The 19967-nt window shown below is 48.2% G+C and overlaps 1 protein-coding gene across 3 annotated transcripts in view; it reads left to right on the plus strand.

Moving 5' to 3' along the window:
- Lar (tyrosine-protein phosphatase Lar) overlaps window positions 1–19967 on the plus strand; it is an 88309-nt gene that overhangs the window by 66538 nt on the left and 1804 nt on the right. For 2 of the 3 annotated variants that reach the window (XM_089545018.1, XM_089545029.1), the window contains 9 exons: window positions 282–395; window positions 1253–1407; window positions 2366–2745; window positions 4258–4334; window positions 8141–8275; window positions 8882–9007; window positions 9503–9657; window positions 10418–10553; window positions 13200–15514. In XM_089545018.1, coding sequence (XP_089401144.1) covers window positions 282–395; window positions 1253–1407; window positions 2366–2745; window positions 4258–4334; window positions 8141–8275; window positions 8882–9007; window positions 9503–9657; window positions 10418–10553; window positions 13200–13268 — 1347 coding nt within the window. In that variant the 3' untranslated portion in view covers window positions 13269–15514. Of the gene's footprint in view, window positions 1–281; window positions 396–1252; window positions 1408–2365; window positions 2746–4257; window positions 4335–8140; window positions 8276–8881; window positions 9008–9502; window positions 9658–10417; window positions 10554–13199; window positions 15515–19967 lie in introns of those variants that run through there. The other variant, XM_089545009.1, reaches the window with a different exon arrangement.

Raw genomic sequence — 19967 nt, forward strand, 5'->3', positions numbered from 1 at the left:
TTTTCAAGGATTCAGCCCTGGAAGCGTAGATGCAGGAGAAAACTGATTAGCTGGTGTTCACATTGACTCAGTGTACACCAGAACAACGAAAAGGAGGCAAAGAGGGTTGAAAATTTCCTTAAGTCAAGCAAAACTTGAATTAAAGTGTGCTAACATTCATGTTGCTGTTGATGGGGGCAAACATTAGCTTAAATTAATGAATTGATGAGAGTCTACTAGCCTGATCTATGTCTTCTGTAAATAAGTCTTTCTGAGACATGATCTTATGTACTTCGATGCAGTGTGACCAGTACTGGCCATCAAGAGGCTCGGAAACCTATGGCCTCATGGAGGTGACCCTGGATGAGGTCCAAGAGCTAGCGACCTACTGCATCAGGACGTTCAGCCTGAAAAGAGTAAGTGCCAATGACTTGCAGCTGCTTGCATCCTGTGCAACATACCATTTCAGCAGCATAAACATTTCGGCAGGTTGGTGTGACATTCCTCCCAGAGCATAACATTTTAATTAGTATTTCTAAACTTTGCCTTCATAATACACTCAGTATATTGTGTGAAGTTGCTGATATTAATGCAGTAGTGTTTAAGTTGTCATGTCACAAAATATTTCTGGCTTCTTTGTCACGAAATTCCTGATTGGTCGAGAGAGGTCACATGACCTCATGACGTCATCGCAGTCTGACCCAATAGGCAACCCTGATTGGTCGAGAGTGGTCACGTCACCTTGTGATCTCATTACAACCTGACCACCATGGCAAGTGCACATCACCTTGTGACATCATCACATTCTGCCCTGATGGGCCACCCTGATTGGTCGAGACGGGTCATGTCACCTTGTGACATCATTACGACCTGCCCACCATGGCAAGTGGCCACCTTCCAAAATCTCCAAAATTCTAAAGGACCCCAAAATTTTGGAGGTACGTTTACACCTGAAAGTGGATTAAGGTGGATTAGTGGGTTGGAATAGTATAATCTCATATGATAATCCAATGAAAGACACTGGAACATTCTATAAGATGATGACTCATGTATACCATGTAAGTGCAATGGAACTTGTTCCAACTAGATTTTTGGCAGGAAACTCGAAAAACATTAGACATTGATTGTAGACCCCATAACAGGCAACATAAATGCTCTCGCATTTTCTTCTTTGAGAATATGGTTTTAAGAAGGCCCTAAAGTTTTTCTTATTCATCACATCGTTCGCTCACTGTTGCCTGCCTTCATTGGCTTCACTCCTTCTCGCTCGCAGTCCGGCTACCTGGAGCGGCGTGAAGTGCGTCAGTTCCAGTTCACAGCGTGGCCTGATCACGGCGTCCCCGACCACCCGACTCCGTTCCTCATGTTCCTGAGGCGCGTGCGGGCCATGAACCCGCCAGAGGCCGGTCCTCTCATCGTTCACTGCAGGTAATGCAGGGGCGGCACCCCGCACCATCTGTGTCATTCCGGTGCCTAGTGAAAAATCGCACATTTACCGTATATTGCCGCGCATAAGACGACATTTTTTTTTTAAATTTTTTTAAAGATGTCCTTCCAAAGTTGAGGAGTCGACTTATAATTGGAGTCGACGTATATGCGGAGTCTTAAAGTCGGCCTATATGCGGTAGTAATTTTGACTAAGTCGCGGATAATATCATGCCCTGTGCGCTCGTAATTACATAATAGTTGTCAGACAAGGTGCGAAAGTGGATCTGCTTAAAAAAAACTTGAATTTAATTGAGATATGCACCAAAGGTTTGTTTTAATGCGATAGCAACTTGTTATCGAGAAACCAGCGGCATCAGTGGCTCATAAAATGATGATCGCAACTGTGTCTTCACAAGCGACGACGAGTCAGAGATATCTCGTGAACAAATAAATGTTTCTTTATGACTCGGCCTTCTGAAAAACTTTTTGGGCGAGCTAGGACCGCAGGGTGTGGCAACGTTGACCTAAATTTGGAGTCTTAACTTTTTTTGCCCAAAAGGGGCCGTGAGTTGGGGGTCGACTTATAATTGGAGTGGTGAAACAACATGAAAATTCCCACATTTTCAGGTTTTAGTTTGTGTCAAATGACTCTGATCAGCCTTAAGTTTATTAGGGTGCCACCACTGTGGGGTTGGTCTCAGCCTGGTTGTACAGCTTTTGCTGTAAACCTAGGCTTTGGCCCTCGGTTTAGCTCTCAGTTTGTATGGAGGCTTTACTACAAAGTCCCTTAATGTTGGTGTTCAGAGTGTGTATTGGTAGCACAACATGGCTGTAGCCAGTTCTCCATCTGAGTTCATCATCCATTTTAGTTTCTTTCCCTAAAGAACGAGAGGTGTTTCGAGAACCGAACCTCTCTCTCTCATCTTCGTTTCGGTGACGCCATTGTCATCTGGTGCAGTGCGGGCGTGGGTCGCACGGGCTGCTTCGTGGTGATCGACTCGATGCTGGAGCGCCTGCGGCACGAGGGCACGGTGGACATCTACGGCCACGTGACGTGCCTGCGGGCACAGCGCAACTACATGGTCCAGACGGAGGACCAGTACCTGTTCATCCACGATGCCCTGCTGGAGGCGGTGCTGGCGGGCAGCACGGAGGTGCCCGCCCGCGCCCTGGCCACCCACCTGCAGTCCCTGCTGCAGCTGGTGCCCGGTGAGGCCTGCACGGGCATGGAGCTCGAGTTCAAGAAGCTGGCCAACATGAAGACACAGGCCAGCAAGTTTGTCAGTGCAAACCTCCCGGTCAACAAGTTCAAGAACCGCCTCATGAACATCCTGCCCTGTGAGCACTGCTCTGGCACCTTTTGTACTCGTTTTTTTTTCTCCTGCGTGTCTCTGTGTCCCTGGTTTGTCCTGTTTTCTCCTCGGCAGCCTGGGTGCAACCTGTACTGTTTCTTGGTGTTTCCAATTTTGTTCTTTGTACCAGTTCTTATTTCCATAGCGATATCTCTCCAATTAACCCTGTCCTTCGCCAGTTGCAGCCACCGTATGCCCGCTAACTTCTTGATCTCATCCGCCCACCTAACTTTCTGCCCCCCCCCCCCCCTGCTACGTTTGCCTTCTCTTGTAATCCACTCCGTTACCCTTAAAGGTGCACTGAAGAGGAATCTGAACTTGTCTTTTTGCCGCGGGAACTCTATCTACATGTTCCTAGCATTCTTGGAAACTGCGAATTATTGCCCTGTATGGCCGATTTCCCAAATTAAATCAAATTAACGGCCGGCTCCCGCCCTTTTTTTTTAATTCTGCCTCGTACGGTGGGCGGAGTCGACCAACGCGTGGAGTGCCTTTCACCCAGTCCCGTGGCGGCTTGCCGCTCTGCCATCGGCGGAGTAATATGTAGTAGTCCGTAGTAGCAAATAGTCCGCGCGTATTTTTATTTCTGCGGGCTTATTTTGCGGCTATATTATCTGCGAATGAAACTATTTATTCATGGAAACCTAAAAAACAAAATAAAGCGAAAGCAAAGCCTCCACGGAGCTGGCTGAAAGGAACTTCACGCGTTGGTCGACTCCGCCCATCGTACGAGGCAGAATTAAAAAAAAAGGGAGCCGGACGTTAATCCGATTTAATTAGGGAAATCGGCCATACAGGGCAATAAGTTGCAGTTTCTAAGAATGCTAGGAACGTGTGGATCGAGTTCCCACGGCAAAAAGACAAGTTCAGAATCCTCTTCAGTGCACCTTTAAGGACCAGCGGTTATCTTGCCTTCGCATCACATGCCCTGCCCAAGCCCACTGCTTCCTCTTTGATTTCAACTAGGATGTCATGAAGCCGCGTTTGCTCCCTCACCCACTGGAGAGGCATGGGAGAGGCCCTTGTCCTGCAGTGGGCATAGTTAGGCTGATGATGATGATGATGTCACTCGATTCAACCTTTGCCAAAGTAAAGGTAATGAGAAGTTGAACTTTCAGTAACGAGCCAATTCTTAAAAAAAAAAAAAAAAAGACTTAGACATTAGGTCCAGTGAAGCGCATTCAAAAAGTAAATTTCAGAGCCAGATTTTTAAAAGCCTGATGATTTACAGAGAATTCGTAGCAGATTTAGGTGACAAGCTGCAGTCTGCAACTGCGGAGTTGAACACCCTTGTGTCCCTGATTCACCTGATTGGCGAGCATGGTGTACTGATGTCCTCATTTGTCTGGGAGTAGAAATGATAGAAACATTCTTGTATAGAAGAAACCTTTGTGGGCCTGCACATGCAAGTTTTTTTTTGTAATGACTGTCTCATTTGAGAAGGGCTTGCTGCATGTACTGTTAAGTACTTTTCTCATTTTCCCTCTTTGCGTTGCAGATGAATCAACTCGGGTCTGTCTACAGCCTATAAGGGGAGTGGATGGGTCTGACTACATCAATGCAAGCTTTATTGACGTGAGTTGAACCTGGCATGGCTCCCCACATCTTTCTGTCTAAGTTTTTTGAGCTAGTTTTACTTGCTGCAGCATTAGTTCTCTTTATTTGAATTTATAGCTCACTGAGGAGTTTGAAATTAATATACAGTAGAATCTCGATAAACGGAAATCGGTTAAACGGAACTACCGCTTAAACGGAACAAACGCCTCGCGATTGGTTGGTTTTGTATTAAGCCAATGTAAAAAAAATCTCGTTAATCGGAACTCAAATTTTGCGACCACCGCGTTAACGGAACCGAAAAACTCGAAACCGCAACTAGTTGGACAAGCGCAGTGCCATCGCGGTACGCATCAATGCTCCCCTCTTCCTCCTCCCCGCGTCACCTCTCCGGTTTCCGTCTCCGGCGGTTTCCGGTTTGCTTGTACACTGGCCGCATTTGTTTTTCCAGTCCCGGACTACTTATTGGCAGGTCCCGGCTTCCGCTCGGACAGGAAAAGCGTCATGGTCACATGACCTACTTGCCATAGGCTGCTTTCGAACACGGCGCCAGAGCCGGGCTCCCCCTCGGTTACCGTACAAGGACGCTGTCATCTGCTAGCAGACGATGCAAGCCACGGCCACTACGACGCCGAAGCAACGCCGTGCGCTCGATCATGATACTGAGTCGATTTAAAGACTGTACTGTCAGCTTAGCGTAGGTGCATTACAGAACTCAGCTTCGGAGGTATGCTCGCCGCTACTGCTTGTGGCGAAGTTCGCACAAAGTAGCCCAACTCGTTGCGGAAAGGCGGATAGACGAAAGCCTCCGCAAAAATGTTGACAACAAGCTCTATAGCTGCTCCAGTATACGAGTGGTTCACCTGCGATGCTTTCAGGTAAGCGTACCGACAGCATGTGGCAAAACAAGCGAACAAGAACCTCTTGACGACACGAGCAAACAATACGCGCTCGCAGCTCCGAACGCGCGTCCGTGTGCGGTGGATTTCAAGAAAATAAACGAAGATGCAAGAACAAAAAGTCTTGCGATGGCTCAGAGAGGAGCTACGGAGCTCATGTGAAGGTTTAACGCATGATATCGACCTCCAGGAACACGAAAAGCACTCAAAATGCACACGGAGTCTAACTTAATATGGCTGCCAGCGCGGCGCGCAGCTATCGTCTGCTGCCTTCTCAGCAGCCCCAAGCAGCCCGCGGACTGCCATAGGCTAAAAACGGAACGCGTTGCTATGGTGATGCAAGCAGGTGGGCGGAGCTTTCGGGCTGCCCGAGAAAAACAAATACCGGACTCGAGTCCGCAAGTAGTCCCGGACAGTCCGGGACTGAAAAACAAATGCGCCCACTGCCCTCCGCATCGCTCGCTCGCGTTCACGGCGGTTGTGTTCAGTTAGGCCTAAGCCCTAGAGCTTTTGTTCGGTCCGATGGCAGTGCAAAAACGACCGCACAATGCACTTGCGTTGGAAAGGAAGATGGAGATCATCAACGACTTCGAGAGTGGTCGCTTCACGAAAACGGCGCTAGCGACGAAGTACGCCGTCCCCAAAAGCAGCCTAACAAGAATTCTTCAGGACAAGGACAAGCTGCGGGAGGCGTTCGAGACGTCACGCTTTGGTCCTCAAAGAAAACGACTGCGAGCGGCTGACCACGAAGACTTGGAGAAATGCCTGGTGCTTTGGCTGCGCAGAGCCCGCAGTGAAAACATCCCAATCAGCGGGCCACTAATTCGTGCAAAAGTGGAAGAATTTGTTCTTCACCTCGGCATCGAGGGTTTCTCGTGCAGCGAGGGGTGGCTGACCCGGTTTAAAGAGCGCAATGGACTGGTGTTTCGTGCTGTTTCAGGGGAAGCTGCCGCTGCTGACGCGACGGCATGCGGAGACTGGCGAGAAAGACGGCTGCCCGAGATTCTGGAGGAATACGATCCAGAGAACATCTACAATGTAGATGAGACTGCACTCTTTTACAAGTTGCTCCCCTCAAAATCGCTATCATTTAGAGGAGAGAAATGCACCGGAGGGAAACTGAGCAAGGACAGGCTGACCGTCCTTATCGGTGCCAACATGACGGGCAGCGATAAGTTGAAGCCGCTAGTGATCGGCAAATCGAAGCATCCTCGTTGCTTCAAAAACGTCGCAACCTTGCCCGTTTCATACCAGGCCAATGGCAAGGCGTGGGGTGACGCAAGCCATTTTTAGTGAGTGGATTTATCGCGAGGATGCGCGCTTCTCTCGCAACAAGCGGAAAGTTTTGTTCCTGGTGGATAACTGCCCTGGACACGGAACTGTGCCAGGTTTTACGTCCATACAGCTGGAATTCCTGCCAGCGAACACCACAGCACTGCTGCAGCCTATGGATCAGGGTGTGATTCAAGCGCTCAAGTCGCGCTTCCGCAAAAATCTTCTTAGGAGGATGCTCTTATGCATGGACCAGGGGAAGGAGTACAAGGTAGATGTACTGCGTGCCGTTTACCTCCTGGATGATGCTTGGCGGCAGGTTAGTGCAACCACCATTGCCAGCTGCTTCAGGCATGCGGGGTTTGCCGCAACCACAGAAAAACCCAGCACACAGAGTGAGCCTGATGATGTTCACGACGCAGCCGAGGAAGATTTGCTACTAGAGAATTGTGCTGCGATGGGCATTCAACTTGATGAATATGTCCAGATCGACAGCGATGTGGCAACGTGCCCAGAAAATACCGTGCACAGCATTATAGCTGATGTCTGCCCCCCTGATGAAAGTGAAGACGAGGAGGAAGAGCTTGAAAACGAGACCGCTGACTCTGATCCTGTGGTGACACCTGCGCAGGCGGAATCGGCAGTCCAAATGCTGAAGAGTTTCTTCCAACGAGAAGAAGGTTCGGAAGTGTTTCTGCACAGCCTGTCAAGTATGGGTGATGCCATTAACAAAAAACGGCTGCGAGAGCTCAAACAAGCAAATATAAAATCCTTTTTCACTAACCAATAAGTGGTAATTCCCACTCTTTTGACATTTTTTTTTTTAATTTCAGTACTAGTACTACTGGAAAAAAAATTCACTGCTTATTTTTCTCTAATAAAGTTTGTTCTCATAGTGTACCGTTCTCCTTATTACCTAGATTTCGCAAATTGAGATCCGCTGAGACTGCCAACTGCACGCGCGCGCGCGCCAGCCGCGTAGGGATCACGCGGAAGCGGATTGCGCAATGCTGAACCTATTCTCTCTCTAAACGAAACTCCTGATAAACGGAACATATTTTCCCGGTCCCTTGAGGTTCCGTTTAACGAGAGTCCACTGTACTGCTTTTTCTAGGGTTGAGGGGGGGGGGGGATTATTTTGGGTCATTTTGCAGTCGTATAAATAGATAATGCTCGTCTGTCCCACCTGCACTGGCCGACAGTGCCATCCTGCCTTTTCTCGTCACGATGACAGGAGAGCAGATGGAAGCCCATGGCATCAAATTATAGGTTATACGACTTACTGCATTGACAATTTGGGAATATACAAACAAAAAGAGGCAGATAAAAGGTACTGCACTAGTTCAGTTCTGATGCGGAGCTTTAAAAGACACATGTGGCTTCAGAAAGTTGTTCAGCCAGACCTCTGGGCTGTTCTCCAGCCCAGCTCGGCAATGTACTTTTTTTGCCGTGCCTCAATGAATTTGCCGGTTGCAATTGTCTAGTCTTCACGAATCTTGCCTGTCATAACTGACGTTGTTATGCAGACAAAACGTTAGTGTCGGACTGTTTCAGGTGCGACCTGTCAACTCTTCCTCCTACTGTTTCTTTTCCTTGGCTTTCGCTTTGCTTGCGTTTTGCTTTTTGACATTGTTTTTTCTCGTTTCGTGATTTCAGGGTTACCGGTACCGGAATGCGTACATAGCGACGCAGGGGCCCATGGCAGAGACCACGGAGGACTTCTGGCGCATGGTCTGGGAGCACAACTCCAACATTGTGGTCATGCTTACCAAGCTCAAGGAGATGGGCCGGGTGAGCGCCACTCTGACTGCACTCACATCTCAAGCCTGCCATCCACGGCTTGTGTACAAACACTTCCAACGTGACAAGTGACTCGGAATTTGTAGCGCGCTTGTTATGGAATTTCATAAGAGACAAGCCAAAATTGAGGCTGTGGAAGCATCCAGCATATTCAAGGCCATCGTTATTAGCGTAGTTATTAGAATCTTCTGATTAGTATTCTAAATTTGCTTGTTTTATATTCTAATTAGAGGTAGGTCCAGTTCAGAGTCGAGATAACGATGTGTGCTGTTGTGCTGGCAGCACTAGCATTGCTTGCTGCTAGTTCGTTTCACAGCTGTACGCAGGTCTTCTGGTGAAATTTTTGACAGTGCAGCACTGCAGTCGAACCTTGTTTATTTGGACTCACTAAATTTGAACTTCAAGTTTATTTGACCTCGTGCTTTTGTCCCATCAACATCAAAGGCTCCTCCTAATTCAAACAGTGCATAATACAAACCAGTTCGTAGTCCTCTGTACTCTGAATCATCAGGAGTTGGCTGTAGTTGTAGCGTATTTGATGAAACTTGGCCTCTTGGTTGACTGCCCCCTTGTGTCTGACGTTTCTTGCTGGTGCAGGAAAAATGCCACCAGTACTGGCCGTCGGAGCATTCCCAGCGGTACCTGTACTACGTGGTTGACCCCATCACAGAGTACAACATGCCTCAGTACATCCTGAGGGAGTTCAAAGTCACCGACGCCAAGGTGACTGCTTCCTTCTGCCTGTCTGTCTTGTCTGAAAGCGGTGGTCGCTCTGAGAACCTGAAAGCACCCTAGACTAAAAGCGTTTCAAGGCCAGTACACTTAAGGGCACTGATTTTTTCAGTGGCTTCTTCTTTTTCTTTTTTTCATTCAGTAAGAGTTTGATATTACCGTATTTACTCCATTCTAACCCTAACGTTTTCCTGCTCACCTTTCAGCATAGAGTGGTTTTAGACAGCATTTAATTTTCAACCTTGATTTGGAACCTTTTTCAAACATTGTGCAATGGCTCGCTTATTTATGTAACTTTCTAGCTGGCATTCAGTTGCCCTCTGCTTGTTTGCAAACACCGCTTTGAATAATGGCCGTTTTGGCTTTAGTCATGTAGGATATGTTACGTGCGAGAGTTTTTGCATCTTTGTCGCCTGAAGTGCTTCCGTCCAGTGAGCAGGACAGTAGTGATGTCTTGTTGTTGTGTCCCCTGCTCACGATGCACAGGACGGCCAGTCACGGACCATTCGGCAGTTTCACTTCACCGACTGGCCCGAACAGGGCGTTCCCAAGACAGCTGAAGGGTACCTTGAGTTCATTGGACAGGTGCACAAGACCAAGGAGCAGTTTGGACAGGAGGGCCCCATCACGGTCCACTGCAGGTGGGCGTCTTTAGAACCTCATAGCTAGGCTTTCTTCCCTCTGTTGGTCGCTGTCATGAAACAGAGTCTAGCCTTGAAGTGATGTTGGAATTAATTATGGTGACAATTGTTGAAACCCTTATTGAGCCCGTATTTGTGGTATCCTCTGTTTACAACTAAACCGGGCTGGGGAATTAAGAATTACAGCGTCCTGTAAGGCATCAGGTGGATGCTGGCAAAGTCTTCTTGCATTTTGAGTAGTTCTGCATATCTCTCTCTAATTCTGCTTCTACATTAGAGACGTCTGTGATTTCGTGTTGATACGTAATTTTTGGTACATAAGCATGAATGCCAGAGTATGAAGTTGTAGTGCGGAGTTCAGAAAACCTTGGTTAAAGGAGGTAAAACATAACAGGTGGTCCTTGTTATGACCACACTTTCTTTGTGTGTACGCGCAGTGCCATTATTCAACCCGCATCAATCAAAATTCTTCTGTTTCCTCCTCCTGCAATTTCTCGTTTGTAGTTTACTTGTCCGCTGTAGTGCCTGCATGTGTTAGTTCGTTCCTTTTCCTATTAAGTTTCATATACGAAAAGCTTAGTGCGTAACTCGCTGCCCAAATTCTAAAGTTTAGCTCCTAGCTCCTTCTTTGCCTGCCACTTGTGGTTTGCACGTAGAAGCAGAGAAAACCGCGGTGTTCTGTCTGCTTGTTGTGCTGCGGTTGACAAATTTTTCTCTCTCTCTCTCTCTCTTTTTTTTTCCAACTTCTGCGTCATTCCAGCGCTGGCGTCGGCCGAACGGGCGTGTTCATCACGTTGAGCGTCGTGCTGGAGCGGCTGCTAGTTGAGGGTGTCCTGGACATCTTCCAGACTGTTCGTACGCTCCGCACGCAGCGCCCCGGAATGGTCCAGAGCGAGGTCAGTGTCCTCCTGCAGTTACTCCTTCTCTTTCTTTGGAAGAACATTACATTACAGCCATTGCATTACAGCCATTACATTACATGCAGTAGACTGCCTTTTAAGACGAACTTGAAGAGACCTTGAGAATTTGTTCGTCTTACATATCAGAAGTACCCCGAGGAAAGCTATGCGAGCATCATGTTGGTAGCAGCGCGTAGATGAGATGGCAGAAAAAACGCAACACAAGGGTGGGAAGTTTAAAAATTTCATGGAATCAGTTGGGGAATCGTTGTACCACCCCAGAGCCTTCTCTGCTAGAAAGCACACACTGCAAGCAATCTTTCCCGCACATCCGTACGAATGTGCAGGGAAGCATCCTTGCTGGAAGCGCACTTTTTTCCAGAGAAGCGTTGCTTTGTTTATTTTTTGTTTATTGCTTACATCGAGTGCCACACGGATGCTCTACAAGTGCCTCTGACAGAGCCGCCATGGTTCAGAAAGTCAACCAAATGTTCTCGAGGGTAACGAAACAATGTTCCTAAGTTCTGTGACCAACACCAAGCTGACCGAGGCCTTCATCACCAATGTATATGGGATCCAGCCGACAGTTGTGATGTGCCGTAGAGGAGTTTCATACTTGGGAAGCGCTTGGTAGCTTTGTTTTGTTACCTTCATGTACAGTCGAACCTCGATGTAACGAACCTCAATGTAACGAAATTCGCGATGTAATGCATTTTTTTCATTTCCCAATCACTTCCCCATTGAAAACCATGTATTTTTTTTCGCGATTTAACGAAGTAATTTTGCTCCGCACTTTCGATGTAACGAAGTCCTTGCGCATCGCATGCATGTGCCAGGAGCTACCTTGACAATCGAATGAGAGCTAAAAGTTTAGCCGAGACGAAACGCAGTTTGTATTTGCCCTTTTACGCGCCAATTTTGCCGGCAGTGTGGGAATCTGCAAGAACGTACCGCCGCGCCATCTGTCGTGCGCATACAAAGCCCGCGGCATGGAAGTTTCAAGACGCGCCGCGCCATGACGCCACTGGCGAGCTGTAGATTTAGCTGTAGACTCTGAACGTGAAAGCGCAAACCGGAATTTTCTTGCAGCGTCCGTTCGTTTTTTTTTTTTTTTGCGTGCGATGTCCTCGTAGACAACAACAAAAAAAAGTCTTCAGTGTTGACAAACTCGTGGAGCTAGTGTGGTCGTACCTTTAAAAAAAAAAAAAAAACGTGCCCTGGCAGAGGAGGCGAGTGGCGAAGGGGGTAGAGGGGAGGCGTGGCGTGGGAGGCGCGCGCGGTGCATTCTGGGTGGGCGGCTTCGGCGCACTCTCGGCGCAGCCCGCGCGAAATGCAGCCGGCTGCATTCCGCGCCGGGCGCCGTCAAAGCGCGCCGGTAGCCGCCGAACACGCTGGCGATCGGGCGCCGCTGTTTCGCGGACGTGACGTCGCCGTGCCGCGCGCGCACGCGCGCTCGCGCTACGTCGGAGTATAACCGCGCCGCGAGCACAATCCCACCGCGCCGGCGTGAGCGATGCGAACATTTTTCTTTATTTTTCTCTGATGCGTCCCCGGCTGCAAATGTTCAATGCTGATGATGATGATACCAGTAGCGACATCTTGTGGCTGCTTTCAGTACTAGGCGCTGCGCTCGTTCTTTTGCTATGCGCACACGGAGAAAAATGATGCCGTCGCGGTGTTTGCTATCACTCATTATGCTCCTGATGTAGAAAAAAACATCCGGTGCCCTTGTTAGCGATACTATTACTCGATTTTCTTGCGTATTTCCTCAATAAGTGATTTACAAGTTCCCATCAACAAGCAGTGTTCCTGAACCAGTTATACTTTATTTTGACAGCTGAAACATGGGAACCTCGACGTAACAAAATTCGCGATGTAACGAAATTTTCGGCTGCAAGTAGGACTTCGTTATATCGAGGTTCAACTGTATTTACTGTATATATTTTCCTTGTGCTGATGAAAGCATGGCATTGATGGTTAGTGCTCGTCCTGTGCAATGTTGTTCTTCATGTTTCATCTTGTGCTGTTTTCAAGTACGAATTTATAGCAACGTGCTGAACTGTTCTGGACATTTACACGAGCCCTACAAAGGAAAACTGCTTGTTGGGCTCATCTAAACATTAACGAACCGGACTTAGCGACTGTCGTGTCAGGCTGGGTCAGCCTGACTCCAAGGTGTAGGTTAACAGACCCATCCGTCGAGGTGCATGTAAATGCTGTTAGGTCGAAGAGTCAGGTTAGTGGGAGGAGAGAGGATAAATAGGAACCTGTTTTTTTTCTTGCACTGTTGTGCCTCTGAGACTAGCGTCTTATTCAGTTATCTTGGAGGCTATCATTGCATGCTTGCACTGTGCTGACCTCGAGTTCATGTGAATGAGCAGTCATCAAGTCGGAGGAGACGTTGCTGAGCCAAACGCCTGACTTGACCTGGTTCTGTCGGGCTTATGTTAACGAAGCTGGTCATTTTCGTACAGTGGTGCTCATTAAACAAAGCACTTGTTATATGTGGAGTTCCTTCTTGCGCACATGTATTTATCAGTCTCTTTTGAGTTCAAATTATCGGCAATTGATTGCATTTGCCGTCATTATGGAATGTAAATTCATATGTTCAGCCAGCTCATGCAGCGTGTGTCTCTTTTTCAGGACCAGTACCAGTTCTGCTACCGGGCAGCACTGGAGTACATGAGCAGCTTTGACCACTATGCAAATTGAGCTCGGAGCACAGCAAGGAGCCAAGCACTATGCCAAGGCCTGGCCTGGCTTGGCTTGGCTTGACATGTCATGGCCATCGTACCTAAACGGTCCTCCCCTCCCCCATTACTGGCATTCGTTGCAAGGACTTAAGCGTCACAGTGTGCTACCGAGGGCACTGGTACACTCCGGCAGCTAGGGCAATGTGCCCGCTCAGTGCAGATCAGTTGTGGTTGCATTAGGTTAATTTATTTGTAATGGCTACCATATTTTTGACCTGCCCTCCAAAGGTATGTAGAATTCCTTTACAGGTCTTCATAGAGACCCCATATTTTGATTCCATGCGTAGGGCAGCTCAGTTGTCATCATTCCTGAATTTGTTAGTATTTTTGGATTGCGGTATTCTTAGTGCCCACTGCACGGATCTCATTTTTCAAAACGGCTCGCACACCGTCGGTCCTAGGTGCGTTCATATACTCGCAGGGCAGGCGCAGAATTCTTTAGCACGCACCGGATTTTACGACACCCATGTGTTCACCGTAGAAAGCGCCACAAGGGGAAGTGACGAGATCCGAAGTGCTTTGATGCGTGTCATTCGTATGACTGCTAAAAGGGAGGGGGGGAAAAAAGAACGGAAAGGCGGAGGAATTCAAGTTGCTAACTCGTCCGTTGGAGGTGACAGAGATTGTTGAGGAATAGACGGCATACAGCTTGCTGTCTGGCTTCCTAGTCACTCAGGTTAACCACACTTCTGCATTTCGAGGGAACTGGCTAGCTGGAGGGGAACCCCCTTTCGACCATGGAGATTGAGAGGGAGGGGAGTTGCCCTCGAGTGGGACTTAAACTTTTCGTTGTGTTCTTTTCGTCTTGTCTAACGAAAGTCTTAACCAGTGCACGGCGCTCAAGATTTTCGGAGTGAAGCGGTGGGCAGGATGGGGGCAGGCTCAGCTGCGGATGATGGGATGCTGGTGATTTGAGAGATATATAGGGACAAGAAGCCCCCTCCTCCCGCTGGCATCCCTACCTCGAGGCACGTTGCCAACTTTGCCTCCTTTACCACAAGCTACCCCTTTTCCCTATTTTTTTATTTTCCCCCTCGCCCTCTGGCTCAGATATTCGTCAAGGCAATAGTGGTGAGAGATTCCTGTCAGCCTCCTTTCTCCTCGCCTTTTCTCACGCTTGGCGTAGACGCGAGAAAAGAGAGAACTCCGCTTTTGCCGACAAGTTCTGCCGCCACTCTTCCTCGCTCTGATGGCGTCCGCCTGATTTCTTCGGCTTCGATGGACGCTTCTTCGCGCGGCACATGAAATGCGCTTTCTTCGCAGGCAGGGGGCCCGCGTGCCCCGCAGCACAAAAACGATGGCGCACGGCGTGAGGCGCCGAGCTAATATAAAACGTACGATAGGATTTTTTTATCGTCATCATTTCATTGTACCATAACGCATCATAGCATCACACTGGTATATATGTGTTTATATTGTGTTTGGAGCGTGGGGGGTGCGTTGTCTCGGCACAATTTTGGTGTACATAGCTGTGACACAGTGAAGGGCGCGCACAAGCTGGTAGAGGGCCGGGGTGGTGCCGGTCAGATCGGCACGCCGCGGTTTTGGAACGCTCGTAGCGGGAATGGCCACAAGCCGTCAGTCACGGCGGAGAACTGCTGAATACCTTGTCTGGTTGGATGCGCGGAGCAGGAATGTGCAGAAGGGTGAACTTTCGACTGAAGGAGGCATGGGAAGATGATCGGATAACGTTGCAAGAAAATAAAACAGGTCACCGATGAAGATGCCAGCGGGGCCGGTGCCTAGTGGCATTGAATTGTAGTGTCAATATTAAAAAAAAACATGCCATGAGGTGTCAGTCGACACGTTAAAGAACCCCAGATGGTCAAAATTAATCCAGCGCTCTCCACCATGGCATCCATTATATTAATATTGTTATTATTAGTGGTCTATTTGAAGATAGAATACAAAGATATTTTTGCTGACCGTCCCATCTGCCATCGTAAGTAGAAGCACCTGAGCTGCAGCCAGCGGAGTGAGACTGAGTGGACAAAAATTATGTTGGGTCTAAGAGAAAATTTAAGAAAAAAAAGGGTCCCAGCTGTGAGTGGACAGTGAGAGGGGAAATAAAATATGGGAAGGTAGAACGAGAAAGGACAAAGGATGGAGAGTGATATGCTGAAAATGGTGCCATGGCCGCGGCGATTGTCACGCCCCGAGATTGGCTAACGTGGTCGGTGGGCGAGCACTTTCGCACTGTGCTCGCGCACGCTCAGCTGTAGTTTGCAGCACATGAGTGCACAGCACAGCAGTATTTACACTCTTAGGGTTAGCGACCGCACTCATGGGATGGTTGGGCATGCACACGGTTCACTGCACACACGGTGTGCATGCGCGAAGCTTCAGATAGGGAGAAAAAAGCACAAAGAAAACGAGCACACAGCGCACTGCATAGAGCTCACAGGCTCACTGCTGATGGTGTTTAACAAGTGGTAGGGGCCCCGCTGCGTCCAGGCAGAGCCAATGGCCGGTCGATCCCATGGATCCAGTTCATGGATGAGGCCGGGCACCCAAGCAAACTGCGTATGTGGCAGTTTGGCAAGGAAGACCGTCAGGTAATTCGGGCTTGTGGAGGGAAATGCGGCCTTTAGGAGAGGGCACAAATAACAGCACAAATTTGCACCCACATACGCACATTCACGGTGAAGCGCAGGTGGATCAGAAGATGTATCCAATTGGAGTGCAGTCAGCGAAGAAACTAATATTCAGCAGCTGTAGAGATGAAGGCGGGTCTCAGGCATGAGTGCGCACAGGGTGGATAGATAGATGGTAGCAGGAGGGCAGTTCTCGTTCCTAGGAAAAGCCCGGCTGGCGCTGAGGTGGCGGACATGCCGCCGCTATCAGTGTCAGCAGAGCCAGCTGCTAGGAGTTGTAGGAACTTGCGCCACCGCTGCCTTAGCTAACATCGGCGACATGAGAAAGCCCTTCTTGAAATAGCAGGGAACGACACACCCGACGGCTGGAGAAGACTCCCTAGTCAGTGTGGTGTGAAGGCACCGCGTGGGCCTGCTGGACCGAGGGGCACAAAAAATTGGAGCGAGGTGACGGAAGAAGCATGACTGCGGTGTCAAGAGGCGTAGTGAATCCTCAGGAGGAGTAACAGCAAACATCTGCACTCCTCCGAGCTCCAAGAGAGAAAGGGAGTAGGGCAATTAATCCAGGGCGGGTGCAGTGGCGTAGGAAAGGGCAGACATCACCGCAGAGGGCTGCTGACTGCAGGTGCAGACAAGGTGAGGAACCACTTGTAAGCGGCGGTGTGTCCACTCTCTTGAGAAGCTGGTGAGCAACTCAGTGTTTTGATCTCTGTTAATCTGAGTGAGATTATGATCTTTTCTGCCACCAGATGCCACTAGCAGATAACTGGCTGCTAGCCACTTGGAATGCTTTCATCTCTATTGATCTTAGTGAGAGAGGTCACTTTCTTCTGTGCATTACTGCTCTGTGCATGGGGTGCAGAGGCTGCGGTGTAGCGCTAATGCCGCGTAGAACGTGAGAAGAGGAAATTGTTGCTGTGGCAGCATTTGAAGAAGGTGTAATGAATTGTGCACTACTCTTGTTTTTTACACCTAGGTCATTCTTTCAATTTAGGCAGCTTCAATGAGGTAAAGGCAACTAAACTTGGTGTGCCTGGACAAACGCGAGATGAGGAAGTGTTCTTGTCCTGCCTTTGCAGAGCTGAGAAACCTCCTAATGCACGCACTTTTTTTTTTCTTGTTATTCATATACACATTTACTACTGTTGCCTTTTTAAGCACTGCTTTTTACTGCAGTTTTCCTAGAGCAAAAACGTTTACTTTTGTTTTCTTTGTTTATGATGTGCACATTAAGTACACACCGTGTACAAATCCGTGCCCACGCACAAATCCACGTGAACAAACAAATCTGCGCAGACGCACTTAGTTTTTCAGTAGTTTTGTAGGGGTTGCTGCTTTTTTTATTGGTTGGCACCATAGAGTTTCTTCTTATTACCTAGAGGGAGAGCTGGCGGCGCTGCACTTCAGCCACCATGGACGCCCAAAGCATCATGGGACGGTGAGCTACTTGTTGCGGGACAATCGTAGTTTTTCGGGAATACATAGTGACACTACTAACACGTTTCATTCCGAAAACGCTGTTTGTGTGTGCGCAGACGACTTTCGCGCGAACGCAGTGTGCAAAAACCATAGTAGTGAAACCGCAACGACACACAACGCCAATAAACGGTGTCACTTTTCTAAAATGCCATTAAAAAACCTTTTGAAGTATTTAAGCAACTAAATTTTTTTTGAAAACATATTTCCTTTTAAAAACGCGCCTTTTAATTACGAAATATTAGTTTTTATAGTGTTCACTACTTGGCCAATAGGAGAGCGAGTCGTCTTTTATTTTGGGCAGACTTTGCACTTAAATGCTTTTCTGCTCGTTTGTTGCAATCATTAGACAAGATATTGAATATTAGGACGTTTGTAGTTATCAAACAGCTTAATTTTTCTATTATTTTTTGGCCAAAAGTTGCAGTTCCGCAACAAGTGGCTCACCGCCCCATGATGCTTTGAGCGCCCATGGTGGCTGAAGTGGTCTCGAGGGGTCGCCATGCAAACTCCCATAGACGGGCTGCCAGCTTTCCCTCTAGGTAATAGTAAGAAACTCTATGGTTAGCACCTGCTCTTTGACTGTGCAAGTATGTGGTTGCAGTAATGGATGCATTCTTTGTATGGGTTTTTTTTGGATGTCTGTCCGGAGCACAGCACATGCCGCGCTATGTTTGCTTAGCCTCTACTATGGCATGCCTGGGGTATGCGGAGGAGTTAAAAAAAAAAATGAGAGAGAGAAGCTGTGTTTGTACTCTTGTCCGAAAGTGGTTTGTAAGCGCGTGTACTTCTGTTAAATTAACAGAGCCCTTTGTACGTTGCAACCAGGTATAGATATTTTTACCACGAATGGCAGCATCTGCGGCGTTAGTTCGCGTCATGCTAGAAGTGCAAGAGGGATTTTTCGTGGCAATTTAATTCTTCTTTTTTCACGTTTTCTTGCCCGCTCATCTTGGTTCGCGCGAGCGGTGACACCGCTTAACCGAACCCGGCTGCGCTCTTTTTGTACATAACCATGCATGTGACTTAGAGCAGTAGAACGAACGCTGTGTGACAGCTCACTGTGAAGTCGTTGCAAGAGAAAAAAACGGTGCACCGCCTTTGTTGAACTTGGTGTGTGAACGATGCACCCCCGATTTCGACACTGGCCGTGAATGGATTGTGTGGTCTATCGAACGCTTCCCGGCTGGCCGACACATAATCACAGGTTGCTGCATGTCACGGCCTCCGAGAGCTTCTTTTAGGGACATATCATCACGTAGTGGTTTCTCTATCGTTGGTTCAAGTGGTGGCCGGCCTTGCGGCCGGCTTCATAGCCTTTGGCCCCTACACAGACATACTTAAATGAGGTTGTGACGTAAGCATGTTGCGCTGAGAGAGACCTTTTACTCAACTGGTGTGCTCGTCAAAAAAGTGTCTGTTGAAGTTGGCGGGATAACGGCGCTGTGTGCCACGGGTCACGCCTTGCTCTTCGAACGCGTGTTTTGAGTGTTCAGTGCCGCCAGGCTTGCGTGGCTGATGCAATATGAGTCGTGCGGTGACGTCAGACGTGCTGCATCACCTTCTCGTCATCAGTGGCCGGAAATCCGAGAAAGTTCCTTTTTGTGTGTTTTTGCACTCCTGTGTTTTGACTGCCATCTAGAAGCGGATGCCGTTTTGTGTCCTTATATTTTATCTTTACTGTTGCGATGCAGAAGAGCAGCAACTTGTCACATGTTGGTTTTCATCAAGCATTAAGGACTGTTTCGTCATCTTTCAGGAAATGTCAATAGACAGTCCATAGACTGTCTATTCTCAGTCTATTGACAGTCTATAGGCTGTCTATAGACTATCTATTGACTTTTCCTCCATCACAGCTGCTTTTAAGCTGTGGTATTATAGAGGTTAAGTTGTGTCTATACGCTGAATGAACAAATGTGTTCCTTCATCAAGCAGGAGCAGTTTTCTTCTTATGCGTTGTTTATTTCTGGAGTACTTCACAAGATCTTATCACAAAATCTGCATGCTTAATGCAGTAGGACATCTTTTGTAGATCTTTATTATGTTGTGTTCGTTTCTTTAATCCTTCTTTGCCGTCTTAGTGAGAAGCTTTCAAATTGAAGGCAGCTAGAAATACTTGAGCTAACAGACCTAACAGAGTCGCCAAAGAGAAGATAAAGCTGCACAAAGAACACGGCCGCACCCTTCCCAAGTATTTGGAGGCCTGCATCCTCTGTGAAAAACGCTCCTCTGGACTGGAACTCACTGTGTTTGCGGGCCATCGGAGGTGTGATGATACGAGCTGCTTCGAATAACTGCGTGTTTCTCCCTGTGCCACCAGTGTGGCTTGTGTCTGTCATAGTGTACCCAATAAACGTGTCCAAGGACCCTGAAAGTCTTTTCCTTTCTATATGTGTTAACTGACACTACTCAGCAGCTTAAAGCACATACTTTGTGAAACCGGGGAACAAAGCTAAAGTGGCTACAGTCGGGTACAACTCGAGAACAAAGTGGCTTTTTCTCGACAAGGGATTCCCCTACCAGCCAATGACGTCGGCCAATTCTCATGAACTTGCTAGTGTGATAATGCATGGAGGGGACTCTCCCAG

This window comes from Amblyomma mixtum, chromosome 1 (assembly GCF_055824585.1).
Source record: "Amblyomma mixtum isolate Tamu chromosome 1, ASM5582458v1, whole genome shotgun sequence".
Lineage (NCBI taxonomy): Eukaryota > Metazoa > Arthropoda > Arachnida > Ixodida > Ixodidae > Amblyomma > Amblyomma mixtum.